This window comes from Lagenorhynchus albirostris, chromosome 19 (assembly GCF_949774975.1).
Source record: "Lagenorhynchus albirostris chromosome 19, mLagAlb1.1, whole genome shotgun sequence".
NCBI lineage: Eukaryota > Metazoa > Chordata > Mammalia > Artiodactyla > Delphinidae > Lagenorhynchus > Lagenorhynchus albirostris.
In genome coordinates, this window is record NC_083113.1 from 24,717,047 (window position 1) to 24,733,859 (window position 16,813).

At 33.8% G+C, this 16,813-nt stretch overlaps 1 protein-coding gene across 3 annotated transcripts in view; it reads left to right on the forward strand.

The window, feature by feature from the left end:
- The window catches only part of PHKB (phosphorylase kinase regulatory subunit beta), a 200,587-nt gene that overhangs the window by 25,178 nt on the left and 158,596 nt on the right, over positions 1-16,813 (forward strand). For all 3 annotated transcript variants that reach the window (XM_060132511.1, XM_060132510.1, XM_060132513.1), the window contains exons 3-6: positions 360-498; positions 6,033-6,132; positions 11,072-11,179; positions 13,930-14,010. In XM_060132511.1, coding sequence (XP_059988494.1) covers positions 360-498; positions 6,033-6,132; positions 11,072-11,179; positions 13,930-14,010 — 428 coding nt within the window. The remainder of the gene's footprint in view (positions 1-359; positions 499-6,032; positions 6,133-11,071; positions 11,180-13,929; positions 14,011-16,813) is intronic.

Sequence of the window (16,813 nt, forward strand, 5' to 3'; positions counted from 1 at the left end):
CCTATTGAACTTATTTTTGAAAATAGACTTAGTTTTTTGGTTAATCTTTTTTTTTTCTGTATCTGATGTTGCCTTATAACACTTACTGACATAAAGAAGGATGTGCTAAAGGCTTTTTAAATGCCAGTTAGCTGAGTTCTTTCCTCAAAAGTGGAAAGACCCGTTCATGCAGGGTGGATCCCTACTTAGGCTGCAGTTACTTACCTGGAGTTGTTTCTACATCTTCAAAAGTTTTATACTACAGCTAAGTTTAGAAACAACAAAATTGTAGGATGAGGAAACCAAGGAAGTTTAAGACCTTCAGCTCAAGGGAAATGGATGGCTTTACAATTCGTTCTTTTTCTTGTTTTCAATTTCAGTCAAGTCAACATTGCTGCTGTATCAAAGTCCAACCACAGGTCTCTTTCCCACAAAAACATGTGGTGATGATCAGAAGGCCAAGATCCATGACAGTCTATACTGCGCTGCTGGGGCCTGGGCTTTGGCTCTTGCATACAGGTAAGCTGGTGTGTCTTTTACTAGTAACTCCAAGTCTAGGTAATAGGGTTTTGTAGCCCCAAGACAAATTGGGCAGCTGGCTCTGCTGCTGAGTCACTGTGTTACCTGCAACTGCTCACATCTCCTTTTAGGACTCTAAACCTTTCAGTTTTCCTAAGGATTTACATGAGACAAGTTCTAACATTTTATGAGTTTGTGACCAAAATTTCTCATCTCTAGGTTTGTAAATCATCATTAGTCTTTGACAGAATGAATTGCCCATTCTCGTTGAGTTGATTGGTTTCAATCACAGAGGAAATTGATGATGATTGAATTTTACAGATGATAAAACTAGGGCCTAGAGTAGTTTAACAGATTTGTTCAAAATTGCACAACTAGTTAATGACAGAGCCAGGGCCAGGACTCTTCTCCTTCCCTCTCCCAGTTTAGTGTTTTTCTTACTATACTTCTTTGGGGTATCACTTAATAATCTGGTTGTTAGTCAAATAATTATTTCATAAAGTAAAAGAAAAATAAATCTTTTCACAATACAAAAGTTCTCCTTACTTCATTTATTTCATTATATATGGAAAGCATCTGTTGTGGGTCCTGACACATAGTCAATAGTGATACACTTTAACCGTTACAAAAATGAGGTTTCTGAATATTAATTTTCTGAAGGTGATACATGCATGTACTTCTTTTTTTTTTTTTTTAACATCTTTATTGGGGTATAATTGCTTTACAATGGTGTGTTAGTTTCTGCTTTATAACAAAGTGAATCAGTTATACATATACATATGTTCCCATATCTCTTCCCTCTTGCATCTCCCTCCTCCCACCCTCCCTATCCCACCCCTCCAGGCTGTCACAAAGCACCGAGCCAATATCCCTGTGCCATGCGGCTGCTTCCCACTAGCTATCTATCTTACTACGTTTGTTAGTGTGTATATGTCCATGACTCTCTCTCGCCCCGTCACTGTTCACCCTTCCCCCTCCCCATAACCTCAAGTCCGTTCTCTAGGAGGTCTGCGTCTTTATTCCTGCCTTACCCCTAGGTTGTTCATGACATTTTTTTTTCTTAAATTCCATATATATGTGTTAGCATACGGTATTTGTCTTTTTCTTTCTGACTTACTTCACTGTGTATGACAGACTCTAGGTCTATCCACCTCATTACAAATAGCTCAATTTCGTTTCTTTTTATGGCTGAGTAATATTCCATTGTATATATGTGCCACATCTTCTTTATCCATTCATCCGATGTTGGGCACTTAGGTTGTTTCCATCTCCGGGCTATTGTAAATAGAGCTTTTGGGAGGTCTGAGGTCTTCTGCCAGCGTTCAGTAGGTGTTCTGTAGGAGTTGTTCCACGTGTAGATGTATTTCTGGTGTATCTGTGGGGAGGAAGGTGATCTCCGCATCTTACTCTTCCGCCATCTTCCTGCTCTCTCCACATGCATGTACTTCTGATTTGAAAACTGTATCTTTCACATGAACATGATTTCTCTGTCTTAAATCATTGATGTGTTGCACTTGTAAAGAAAATCAAATAGTGAGATAATATAAAGGCAGTCACCTTCAGCACTTGTTTGCTAATGTCACTACCAGCGTTTTTTACCATATTCTATGTAAGCACAATGTAGCTTCATTAAATGTCTAGCAACTACTAGTCTTAGGACCAGTAGCACCTTAATCAAGTAGTCAAGCCAGTAATGGGACAGACTGACTTTAGGTGCCTCCTGATGTGGCACATTACCCATATTGACTTCTTACCAAAATGTGTAAATGGCTCTATCTGTAAATAAACAATCAGACAAAGCCAGATTGTGACTACTTGTAGGACAACTTGCCTGAGCTCTTAAAAAATGTAATAATCATAGAAGATTAGAAAATAGGTGTGAAGATGGCTAGATTATGAGAACCACATGCAATGCGTGAACCTTGATTGAATCACGCATTAAAAAAAGTGTAAAGTATATTTGGGGGATAGTTGGATTCTATTTGATATACACTATATATTAGACATTATAGTATCAATTCATTGGGTATGATAATGATATTATGGTTATGTAGGAGAATGTCCTTGTTTTTAGGAGATACTTCTGAAATATGTGTGGGTAATGATATTCAAATACTGCAGAAAATAAATTAGAGAATGCAAGCTAATTTTAGCAACTGGTGAATCCAGGTGAAGAGTAATTGTAGCATTCTTTTAGCTTTTCTATAGATTTGAAATTTTTGTAAATAAAATGTTGGGGGAAAATTGCTTAAAAAAAAACAAGAGTACCGGCCTTTTCCCAGGAGGCTTCAAACATCTGATAGAGAATTTAAAATCTTTTCTTTGCTGGGGACACTATCTATGTACTAACTCCCTGGATAATTTATCTTCTTACATAGTTAAAGTAGCAGATTTTTTGTTTTACTAGCAAGCAAAATGTGTTCTATTTGGATAAATGCAAGGGTACTTACCACAAAATTACTATGAAGCCCTTTTTACTTTCACAATATTATGTTGTGATAGTTTGTTTAGAGAATCCCCATGTTGTAAAATTAGTAGAATTTTGTTTCCAGTTCTACTTTTAAATGCTAATGAAATCATATAGATTATATTAGGTAGAATTCCTCAAAAATTAAGCTATCAGTATTTTCTCTTCATGAATTTATATCAATCTCTTATTGGTAATGAATGCATAATATAAAGTTATTAATTTTTGAAAATGGAAGTAATTTGAGTTTTCTAATTGTATTAGTTTTCAATCAGTCTTGTCAAAAATCTCTTGAAACCTCACTTCTGTTTGAATTTGTGTGTGTGTGCATGTGTACTGAGGACTTGAAAGGATTATTTTATGCACATTTATATTTCATATACATTAGGAGTATAATTTGATGTTATTTAATTAAATAATTGGATAAAGTCAAGAGACAATGAAGTAACTTACTTGCAAAAATACACTTTGAAATAGTTTTCCTTAAATGTAATATTACAGTTTCACTTTGTAATTTTGTTTTATTTTAGAGGAGAGAAGAAATACTAACTAAAATGTTTGACTTTTTAAAATGTCATTTACATATAAAGTTGTAGTCCTGAATATGTCATTGTTTAAAATTATATTATACTATATCTATATTATACTATGTATAATTATATTACATTACATTATAATTATATGTGAATATAATTATAATTATATAAATAAAATTTTATATAATTATAACCATTATAATTATTTTATTTTATAAATAATTATATTGATTTACATGGTTTAGGTTAAAACTGTTCCTGAACCTAGTCAATTATACAAAATCTGTTAAAAGAAAGTTGAACCTAAACTTTATGCCATACTAAAAAGTATCATGTAGGGTTTTTGCATTTTTTGTTCTTTCTAATATAACTTCTAGAAAAAAACATGACTTTAAATTAGGGTTTAAATATGGAATTTAGTTTACTTTTTATATTTGAGAAGAGTAAGTAATTTTTTTAAAAAGAGTATTGACTTGAAGAAGTACTTTCAGACTGTTTAAATATGCATATATTAGAAATACAAAAACTCAAGGCAGACAGGATACCTTGTAGTACTGTCTAAGGGAGAGAGAGGATGCCTTCATGCAAGAAGTTAGCCAGTTCCCTCCCTTGTCAGATTTATTGCTATTTTAGGAACTGAATATAACAGGTGACCCTAGCTTAGTGCTAGTAAACAGTCAAGTCACGTGACCAAACAGTATTCTTATTTTTTTTTCCTTGAAGTTTGGCTGTGTGGAAATAATGCACCAATGATAGGATTCAAGTGTTTAGTTTCTTCACTAGTCATATATTTATAAGTATGGAATTCTGGTTCAGATATAAACTCAAGACTTCATATTGTAGAAATACCTGATCAACATCTCCACATAGCTTGTGATCAATATATTGACTAAAGTTAAATATAAAGTTATTTATCTGTTTTTTAAAATTAAAAGTATTATTGAGATCATATTAAAACTTGAATGTGCATCCAGAGCTGGCTAAAGAGAGTAGAATATTGCCAGTTCCTCGTAGAAAATAGAGGAATTATTTTGGATCACTAGGTTCATTTTAACTCTTAGGAAAGGCAATAGATATATACTAATTGCCTAAATGTTTTTACTCAAATGCAACTGTTCTTTTATTTTCTAAGTCAGAAGAGAAATATTCTTCTGGTTACCACTATTATTTGCAGAACAAAGGAGAAGCTCGAAAGCTTCATTGAAATAGGATTCCTTATTGCGGCTAAATTATTCTGGAATATTTTAGCCGTGGTTTAATGAATGTGGAAATTAGGGGCAGATAATTATTTTAAAGGCAGTTTTAGAAAAACTTGACCTTTTTTTTCCCCTGAATTATTTCTTTGTTTTATGGTGAGGTGGGAATTATATATAGAACATTTCTTTGAGCTCATTATACTCCAGATGTGCTGTTTCCTTCATTTATCAGTGCCCCATCCACTGTTATCCGTGCCATAATTTGCTTCTATTAACACTTGGCTCTGACATCAGGGTGAAAATAGATCACAGAGCAGAATCATACTAGTTTTACTTTATCGCCTGCATATGAAAGGGGGAATGATGTTCTAATGACAAATAACTTACTCTTTACTGACATTCACTGTACCATGTTAAAATGATCATCCTTCTTTCCATTACTAGTATGTGAGATCTGTAATTGAAAGAGGAGGTAATTATAGTATACTTTTAAATAAGGAGACAGGTGATGTTTTTTATCAGGTGAGGATGATGGCCAGATATTTTAGTTAAGATTTAGTAAAACAATGAATAAACTACTTCTATTATTTTCATTGGTGGGTAACTCTCATTCCTCTTTTTTGAAGGCCACTGATCAATAATAAAGGAACTTAAAGACAGAAGGAACTTAAAGACAGAAGGACATCTCAACCTAGTTTAATAGTTAGGTGTTAGCTGTTTTTTTTTCTTTTTAAAAACAAGAGATGTAAACTATGGTCAATTGATTTTAAACTAAGACCTAAGGATATAAAACTTTATGCCCAAATGCATCATGTATCATACTGGATGCATGTTTTAGCTGAAGGCATTCCTGACTGAAGTGCCCGGCTGGCATTATTAAACACATGGCAGAACAAAGAAGACATGTGTCTACCTTAATCTACACTTCATTGAATCCAAGTGGCCATTGCATAACCTAAAGGGATTGATATTTAAAATCGCCTCTACTTTGTAACAATGAATTTAAAAAATCTTTTGGTGGATTTTTCCAATATAGAAATATCCTTTAAAGTTTCAGCCAAGTCATTGTTGAAAATATTATATACTATTTTTAAAGCAATTGGCTTACTTCCTTAAAAGAAGGAGAAATTTGTGCAAGTTTCATCATGGGACATTTTTTTTTTCCCAGCATTTCTACATCTGCTGGGAAATTGCAGTTTCACTGTTACAGAATTAGTAGATGTCGCCAGAACATAGGATTAACTAGCTAGATAGTTAAATACTTAATTATCAAAAGCTGTGCTTCCTTTTCAAATGCATTTTCAATTTGCCTCATGAGTTATCTCTCTCACCCAGGCGCATTGATGATGACAAGGGAAGGACCCATGAACTGGAGCACTCGGCTATAAAATGCATGAGAGGAATTCTCTACTGCTATATGCGTCAGGCCGATAAGGTAAAAACACTATAGTGTGGGCTGAAATTCTCACATCATTCTGAGGCATTAATTTAACCAATATAGCAATAGCATCTTCTGAAGAAGAATGTACTTTCAAAAGGTAAAGCCACGTCCTAGGGCAGTCTAGATAGGTTAAAACAGCTCTGCCTTCCCAGCCCAGGGTTTTGAAATACTGAAATTGAAGAAATACCTTAAGCAAGATTGATTGAGAACTGTTATCTGGGCTTGAATTTGTTTGTATTTTGCATCTGGTGTTTGCTTGATAAATACTCAGTTTCTCAGGAACCTCACGATATCCATAATTCTAACCAATATTGTATTACTTAAGAAAATCCTTATCAAAATTCCTTTTGGACATGTGAGTACTCTGGCTTAAGTGAACTTTAGTTTAAGGCTATAACAACTTCATTCATTTACATGTAAAGAGGGCAGGAATTATAGGCTTAGAAAACAGCAAACTTTACAGGGTTATTTTGGAAATTAAAGAAATAATATGCATAATAAAACTTTTTAAACTGTAAAGCTCTATACAAATATAATGTGATATTCCCCCTACTTACATACACCTCTGTGTTTCCAGGTCCTAATATAGTAAGCATCCATATATTGAATATTTACATCAGTGCGTCATGGTTTCCCAAGACCACTCTCAGGTTTGATGATTCATTAGCAAAGATGCACTTCAGTAATTAATGCAGGCAATTTTGATCACTTAATGTTTTGTATATCTCTATCATATGAATACTATATTGTTTTTGTGATAGCACATTTTTTTAAGCCCTGTATCTGAAGTCAAAATGAAAAAAAAAAAACAACTTATATTCTGTCACCAGAAAATGGCAACCAAACAATGTTAGTTTGCAGAGAAAGTAAATTTATTCACAGCTGATAATAAGAGATATATGAAAAACCTGTAATCTGTCTACTGAGATTTAACTTTGCAAATCATTATTATAAAGGTTTTTCAATGTTTGAAATAAAGTATTATGTCATATTGACATATTTGAATTAAACTTGTATGTCATATAGATTGAAGTAAGTGTGATTTAAGTTATTTTTTCTTATGTGAGAAGTTTATTGTTTATTTCACATTTATCATTTCATGAATGCTTTATGTCTATGAATTCAACTTTTCTCCCAAGGAAACATTGTGAGAGCCATGAATTTCGTATGTTTGCTAACCAGGCTGACGGACTTAAATTATAATTGCTTATCAAAAGGAAGAAAATGATGTAATATAAATTTTTTTCTTTGTGGCTTGTTTAACCAATTGTTAATGTCCTTTTCTAAATATTATTCAACTTTCCTAACCAGTATTCACAATTATGTTTTCTTTTGAATACACTTGAATGTGACTTAAGCTGTCTTGAATTCCTTAAATTACAAAGGATTATCATTTTTTGCCTTATGTAGGTATGATGGTAGACCATTAAAATAAGTGTGAGTTGTAAGAAGGTGTAGGTCACATTAGGATTAGGTATTTCTGCGTACTACAAAATGTAGGGTTTTATAAATTTTAAAACATTTTCATTGTTATAATCTTTCTTGAGTCCCATAACCTTTAGAGTAGGCATGGAGGATATTACTGTAATCCACATACGACTCAGTTGGAATGAACCATGCACCCAGCTCAGTGTGTCCCACCATACCTTCACCTCTTATTGGTGCTCACCATTTCCTTAATGACTCCATAGCAGTAGAGACTGTTACCATATTTTTATTTTTTAATTACATTTTATTTATTTATTTTTGAATTTTTTTTTTATGCAGCAGGTTCTTACTAGTTGTCTGTTTTATACATATTAGTGTATATATGTCAATCTCAATCTCCCAATTCATCCCACCACCCCCACCCCCAGTTACCATATTTTTAAATATGAAATTATATCTTTTGGCCTTCACTTAAAACTGAAGTAAAACATATTTGTAGTGTTCAAGTGCTCTTTAACCTTAAGGCTCATCTTCTGAAGTAAAATCATGACTTCGAAAGTTTAAGGCTCTCCACTTTTGTTGCTTCTCATTGTAAAGCATGCTTCCTGACATATTTTCTAATAATACTACCTAAAGGAGATATTTTAACTTATTATGAATTTGCGTGAATAGAGTTTTCCTTGATTTGAAGAATTTAGAGCAATCTGATTTCTATTATTGGCTTGCTGCTTGTATTAATTTCTACTTATTAACATTAGGACGTTTTTTACCTTTAAATGTTCATATACCTATTTTTATTAACACTTCTTAAGGAGAAGCATTCAGATTTCAAAATTGATTTAGTCTGCAGTTAGTAGTTCAGCAGGCAGGGATTTGCTTTACAATAGGCTATGAATGTTGCTGTCTCTATCTCCTTCAAAAATTTATTTAAAATGCTACCAAGTAGTTTCTAATTCATGAGAAATCATTAAACTTTTATAAAGTTTATTTTTCCAGGATTCCCTTATGAGATGATTTTTCCCACCTAAGTGCATATTTTAAGTCTATAAATTAAGAATGGATGACAGCATACTCAGTACCTTTTCCTGAATGATAAACTACTTATTCACAATGATTAAAGTTTTCAGGAAAAGTCTAAATAGAATACAAGAATAAAAAACATTATTCTAGATTTTTTTAATCTAGAAAATTTTACTTTGATTATTCTTTATTTTTACTTGCCAAATGCCAGATATCATACAATACTAATTGATGTCCTCTTGATTTTGACTGCTTTCAAGAGTACTTTTTGTCTATATTTTACATACAGTATGCCCCATTAATTGTCAAAGCTTATAGAGTTTGGGTCTTTTATTTTTTCTGAAATTTTAAATTATTTGTCTTTAACAGCTTTAAGACTCAAAGCATAATTATATAATTCCCCACTTGAGCATCTTTAATCATTTAGTAATTGCTTTTCCCCTGACACAGTGATTGAATGAATATAAATTCTCATGCTGGGTACTTGTGTGTCTTGAAGACAAATGACAAACATTGCCTTGTCAACTGCAGCAATCACTTTATTAAACTAAGAAAACCTTATCCATCTAGATCCTTATCAAGTGGGCAAAATGTATTTTGTTTTAATTTAACCACATTTTTGTCTATGAGCCCAGAATAATGTTCAACACTTTGAGATAATAGTCATGGTACTGTGAAAGTAGTGACCACATTGATTTCTATTTGTGTAGTCTAAGACAGGAGTCCCCAGCCCCTGGCCCGTGGATGGGTACCGGTCTGCAGCCTGTTAGGAACTGGGTGGTACAGTAGGAGGTGAGCAGTGGGCGAGCGATTGAAGCTTCATCTGCCGCTCCCCATCAGTCTCATTACCACCTGAACCATCAACCCCCCACACCCCCACCAGTGGATCAGTGGAAAAATTGTCTTCCATGAAACCAGTCCCTGGTTGGGGACCGCTGGTCTAAGACTATTGCCAGCAGTTTCAGATACTGAGAAGGGGTAGCCTTCTCACCTTCTCTGAGTTAACACTGGATAGCTTGGTCACTACATAGATAGAGGGTGTACATCCCTACCTTTACCCTCACTCTCTCATTTCTGATTATCTTTTGATAGGTCCTGACTTTCATTTTGTTGATTTCAACCATAGGGAGAGCTTATTTGTTTGTGCAGGGCTCTTGGGGGTGCAAAGGTGTGTTAGCTCTCTAGCACAGTACTGTCAAATAAATTTTCTGTGATGATCTAAATGTTCTCTGTTACTGTGTTGAACAGTTACAGAAGTCATTAGTCATATGTGGCTGTTGAATACTTGATATGGGGCCAGTGTAACTGAAGGACTGAATTTCTAAATTTTATATAATTGTAATTTAATTTAATTAGTCACATGTAGCTAGTGGCTACCATATTGGATAGTGTGACTTCTAGAAGCTTGTAAGATAGTGGGAGATACAGACAACTAATGAAAATAAAAGACTGGAGAAACAATTGAGTGATAAGCACCCTGATGTAGGAGTCCAAAGGAAGGAATTTTAGTTGGGGTTCAGAAGGGACTTTATAAAAGAAGGTTTTGTGGGGTTTTTTTGAGATAAGACTTTAAGGATGGAGAAGAAATTTGAAGGTAGAGAAGAGAATATGGTTCTATGTGGTTCCTTAGCCAAGTGAAACAAGACAAGATCATGAACACCCAGATACCATCAAATAGAGAAGAAAGTCATTGCCTTACATAGAGCTATGTGTTATTCTATTCATTCTCTGTTCCTATTCATCTCATACTTCCAGGAACTAGTACTTGGCATACTTGGCATATAACTGGTCAGTAAATGTTTGCCGAATTGAATTAATATCTGTTTGTTCTTGGAGTTTGTCTTTTTGTCATTTAGTAATTACTTAGTATTCTAAAATGGTTAAATTTTTCGTTTGGTTAATAAGTAAAGGTATGGCCTATATTTGCTTGGAATTGGTGCCTTAGAAATGAGAGTATGTGTGGCAAAAGAAATGAAAACACGTTGACAAGAGCATGGGTTACAATTTGTGATCCTTGGAGAAAGAAAAAGCATTTGAAGTTTTGAACACTTACTGAATTAGAATGTCGCCTGAAGCACTCTTTCATTGAGTGTCATGTAAGCATTTCCAAATAGCAGTACAGTGGGATACAATCCCTGAAATCCTGTCCAACAGAGTAAACCGTTATTTGACTCTAAAATAAGATGCAAAACATTACAAAAGCCAATGCTACTATATTAACAAGCTCCCTATTACACTTGAGTTGCTATGTTTGTGAATATCAATTAAGTATTTAACAATCGTGTTAACTGTTAAATTACTAGTTATGAGTTGTCTGTGTTTTGTTTCTTTAGAAAAAGTAATAACATTTCTGCTTTTTTCTATCCTCTGTCTATAAGCTGTTGCTTTCCCCATTAAAAAATGTCTTGAAAAATAATTTATAATCTCTGATCTTGGATAAAAATGTGAATTAGTAGCATTATTCAAATTTTATATTTGATTCTAGGTCCAGCAGTTTAAGCAGGATCCACGCTCGACAACATGCCTTCACTCTGTTTTCAACGTACATACAGGAGATGAGATTCTCTCCTATGAGGAATATGGTCATCTTCAGGTAAAAAGAGAAGATTACAAATTTTCTTCTCCATTTATACTCTACATCATAGAAGATTTGAGGCTATTTACAATTTTTAAAAAGTAGATTTCATAAATTGTTCAAAACAGTAGTAGAAAATCAACCACGAAATGAAGAAATCCCACCAGGACTGAATTAGGTATTGTGATTGGACATTAAATTTGACTGTGTTATTGGTCCAAAAGCAAAAAGGGCAGGTGGATAGATTATAATATTATTACTATCTAGAAGAAGGAATCCTACAGCTCTTTCAGTGACTAAAGCTTGTTCTTATTACCAAATTTAGAGGAATTTCAATATTTAGGAACTAGGGAATAAAAGACAATTAGCAGTAATATAACAGCAAATCAGAAGTTTTTGTTACATGACAGTTCATTTTTAATATATCAACCTTCAATAACGTTAAAAACATACCACTAAAATGTAATTCCAAAGGCATTTCTGGAGTCTATAAATTTTATCTTACATACTATATTAAATTTTGTATATAAATGTTATATGCTAAGAATACAGCATAAGACTGTTTTGTTTTCACTTTTTCTTTCACATCTGTGTACTCCTTTTAGCAGGACATCCTATTGCCTTGTTTCTAGGATACAAATATTATATATGCTGTTTATCTTTAATGGATTTTCTTCCTGTTCATCATTTGGTTCTGTAGTCTTTAGGATAGAATACTTATTATTCATATATTCCTTACTAAAATAAGAGTGTCTCCTTTGTATAGTTCCTCTCTCTCTAGAGATCTGAAATGTCTTACTTAAGTATGACTCCTCCAAACACAGAAAGTTGTGTCCCCATTTCTAGGCAGCAGAAACTCTTACACTTATTTGTAACCTGTTCCTTGGAGTTTTAGTGTTACATGAATATGTAGCTGCTCAACCTTCTCCTTGTAATTATCACCTAATTAGGTTTTCTGTACCTTTTGCTTTGACGAATATGTTTACTATTGACATAGGGTTTTCAGAAGATAGTGGCTCACTTATTTTTGTAGCTCAGAATTTAAGCTCAGTGCCTGGCACACGGTAGCTTTCAAATAAATGCTGGTCAACCTGTTATTTGGTAGTCCCTGTACAATTTACCACTTACTGTTATTTTCTCACAGAAGCCTCCTGAAATTCAGAGCAGTGAGCTCTTTGAGGTGTTTTTGTAAGTGGCTGTCAATAGTAATGAAATTTCTTTGAGGTCATTTCTGACAGGCCAGCTCTAAGAAAATATTTGGGTGACCTTGGCAATGGGATGAAATTCTTCCCTACTGTGATCTGAGAAAAGTCCCTCAAGAGTTGATGTTGACCTAAAATACCTAAAAACTGGAATACTCTGTCTTTTTATGTGGCCCACTTGGACCTTGACAAGACCCCCGACACACACTGGACTTTGAGTGCTGGGAAATCAGGAGATGTTCACAATAGTCCTGGTTCCTGAGAGAGCTACCCCCACTGGTAGGCCCTGGCAGCACAGGGCTGCTTTGTCCAAGGCATCTAGGGCACAAATAATTTTCTGCCCCAACTTTCTGTCAATTATTCAAAAAGGACTGGAGGAGAGTCAAGGAAGGCACAAGGTACCAAGGCTGTTATTGGGTAGTAATCTTTTGGGTTAGAATTATATGGGGAGAAAATTACATCTTGCCTTCTCTTTGTTTTTAACTCAAGTTAGCAGTTTCTTGGCTAAATGAAAAATTTTCACTGCTTCCCATTTATTTATTTGTTTGTTTATTACATAACAGCTTTATTGAGATATAATTCACATAATATACAGTTCGCCTATGTAAAGTATATAACTCAGTGGTTTTTTAATATATTCACAAAGTTGTGCAGCCAACATCACAGTCAGTTTCAGAACATCTTCATCACCCCATAAAGATATCCTGTACCTATTAGTAGTCACTCCCCATCTCCTTCAAAGACCCCAGCCCTAAGCAATTACCAGTCTACTTTCTGTCTCTGTGAATAAGCCTATTTTGTACATTTCATATAAATGGAATCATACAACATACGGTCTTATGTGACTGATTTCTTTCATTTAGTGTAATGTTTTCAAGGTTTGTCCATGTTGTAGTATTTATCTTTCACTGCTTGTTTTCTCTAAAAAATTTACACATCCTATTCAGAATTCTATGAGAATCTTTATTTTTGGTTAAAGTGGACATTATTATCTTTTTCTTTGTTTTGTTTAGATCATATAATGTTTATCTTTAATAAACTAAGAGAAAAAACTCATTTGTTCATAAATAGATTTTAAATTATTGATTACTGTGTTCCAGCAGTTGCTTACATAAGTTCTGTATTCTCTGAATACAAGATGCACTGCCTATTGTTTATGGTGTACTGGCATAGTCCTAATGTCTTAATTGCCAAACAGTTTTTTCATTTACATACATTTGAGTTGGATTGACATTACATAGCCTGTGGGGCAAAACTGTTTCAAAGTAGAAGTACTCAGATCTAGAGTTTAAAAATAAATCTTAGAAAGCAAATGTTGTAAAAATAGTCGCTAATCAGCTGTTAATAACCATCACAATGAATTTGAGGATTTTAGAGTTTTACATACAAAGCTGAGCTTTTATTATTATGAACTAAATCCATGGCTCCTTTATTTTTCATAGGAAAGTGAATAGTTTTTATATGCCATTACTAGAGCAAAAGACTTGTAATTTTAGCTTTTACATTTAATTTCATAACATAGTATTTTTGTTGTTTCCTTTAACCTATTATAATGTTTGTTTTCAGATAAATGCAGTGTCACTCTATCTCCTTTACCTTGTGGAAATGATTTCCTCAGGACTCCAGATTATCTATAACACTGATGAGGTATGATTTCCCCAAATTCTCTAGTAGTAAATTTCATCTCTGAGAATATCTTTCTTCTTTTTCAAACTTATTTTTAGTTGTATAAAATGGATTACTAAATTCATATAGCCAGATACTAGATTTTGGATACTCAGGCAAAAAGTCTTTATATTTTCAATGCAAAGCACTTTAAAAATGAACAAAATATGTAACAGGTTATAAAACTTTACTCCTCTGAAGGCTATATTTCAAGTGATCTGAGATAAAAACTTGTAACTTTCAGAAATTTTAGTAACAATGAAAATAAAATAGCATTTGCAGATTTTCTTAGAATTATTATGTCTTCTTTCATATCATTGCTTTTTGTAACCCATCCTTTTAAAAGTAAAAAAATACGTTTATTATATTTTGTTATTTTTATTTGTCCAACCTCAGTAGAGTTCTTGATGCTTTCCAAAAGATAAGCACCATTTTCTTATTCTTATTAGGAAATTTGAAAATAATGTATATGACAAAGTTGAGAAACATTTCTTTCATAGGCAATAATGCTTGAACAAACACACAGACAGACCCACGTGCTGACACATTTTGAAATATGGCCACAGTTGAAGCAAAAAGCTTTCATTATTGAGATGGTATATACAATGAGAATTCCATCAAAAAGCAGGTATATTATATACTTATTATTTTTCTCCTGTGATCCATGCAGGGAGAACAATTGTATCATATACTAAACACCAAAGTCATCACTGAACTGCACTGAGGGTGCTGTGAAATTGGTACATGTAGTCCTGCCCTCTAGTAGTTCATAATCTTATACATTCATCCAGTTGTGCCTTTTTAATACGCATAAGTAAAACCTATTTAGAAGTGTAGCTAAATAATAAAGAAACAATAATGATAAGAAATTAGGACTTTCCTGCTGGCTCAGTGGTTAAGAATCTGCCTGCCAATGCAGGGGACCCGGGTTCAATCCCTGGTCCGGGAAGATCCCACATGCCGTGGAGCAACTGAGCCCGCGCGCCACAACTACTGAGCCTGCGCTCTAGAGCCTGTGAGCCGCAACTACAGAAGCACACACACCTAGAGCCTGTGCTCCGCTACAAGAGAAGCCACTGCAATGAGAAGCCCACACACCGCAACAAAAAGTAGCCCCTTCTCGCCACAAGCAGAGAGAGCCTGTGCGCAGCAATGAAGACCCAACGCAGCCAAAAATAAATAAATAAATTTATTAAAAAAAAAGAAGAAACCTTTGGGACCAAATAAGTTTTAGATATCAAATTTTTTTGTGTGTTTTGAAAAGGTGATAAGATACCTTATTTATGTTATAACCCCAGCAGGGTTTAGGGCAAAACCACATACATAGCCCCTTAATATTTTTACATTGACATATGCATATTCACATAAAGTGCGATAAATAAGGCAGATAATCTGAGGTCAGTTATGGGTTTTGCTGACAAATGAGTTAAGAAAAAACGAGTTTCAGAGTTTGTGGGATTTTCATATTGTAAATAAGAGATGGTAGACCTGAATACTAATTAGAGGTGGAGGGGAAAAACACATTAAACAAAGAAAAATTAAGAACTGTGGTCTAGTGCAGTTTGAGTTAGGAGAAAGAAGTCAGAGTTTTCACCAAGTAGGGGAGATTTGAACTGCGACTAAAGGAAGGTTCATAGAAAAGTGTTTCAGTTGAAATGAGCAAGACCAAGCCCAATTGGAATCTACGCTTCCTGTCAGACTGTGGAGTACATATAGGCATGCAGGCTTAGGGTGGGAAGATGATGGAGGGTTTGAATGTTAGACATGAGAATTGTGATACTGTGTCAAGATTCACAGAACCTTTCTGACAACAAAAATTGTGTGAAAAATAGCAGACCTTGGTGTCAGAATGATATGGGGGATAAAGAAGACACAGTAGCCACAGATGTGTTTCTAGATCTAGAGCATAGTAAACCAGTGGTCTTACGGTGAAAAACAGAATTCAGAAGTACTTACAAATGGTGGAAGAATTTAGAACATGGTGTTTAATGGAAAATCCAAATGGATATATTTCATAATTGGATATAAAACAAAGGTATGGGTTATAAGTATTCAAGGGCTAGAATACCAGAATTGGAGAATTATAAATATGCATTGCAAACATAGAATGTTAATTAATTTTTTTTTAGTCAGATTGTTTTCTTTTGTTGAGTTTTAAGTGTTCTTTGTATATTTTGGATAACAGTGCTTTATCAGGTGTGTCTTTTGTAAACATTTTCTCCCAATCTGTGGCTTGTTTTCTGAATCTCTTGACATTATTTTTCACAGAGCGCAAGTTTTTAATTGTATTGAAGTCCAGATTATCAATTATTTCTTTCATAAATTGTTTCCTTGACATTTTATCTAAAAAGGCATCACTATACCCAAGGTCATCTAGATTTTCTCCTGTGTTGTCTTCTAGGAGTTATAGTTTTGCTTTTACATTTAGGTCAATGATCCATTTTGAGTTTATTTTTGTAAAGGATATAAGTTCTGTTTCTGTATTCATTTTTTTGTTTTAATGAGGATGTCCATTTGTTCCAGCACCATTTGTTGAAGAGACTGTCTTTTTTCCATTGTTTTACCTTTGCTCCTTTGTTAAAGATCAGTTGACTATACTTATGGGGTTCTATTTCTGGGCTCTCTTTTCTGTTCCTTTGATCTGTTTGTTTATTTTTTTGCCAGTGCCACACTGTGTTGAATACCATAGCTTTATAGTAAATCTTGAAATTGGGTAGTGTGATATCTCCGACTTAGTTCTTCTTCAAAATTGGGTTGACTATTCTGGATCTTTTGCCTCTCTGTA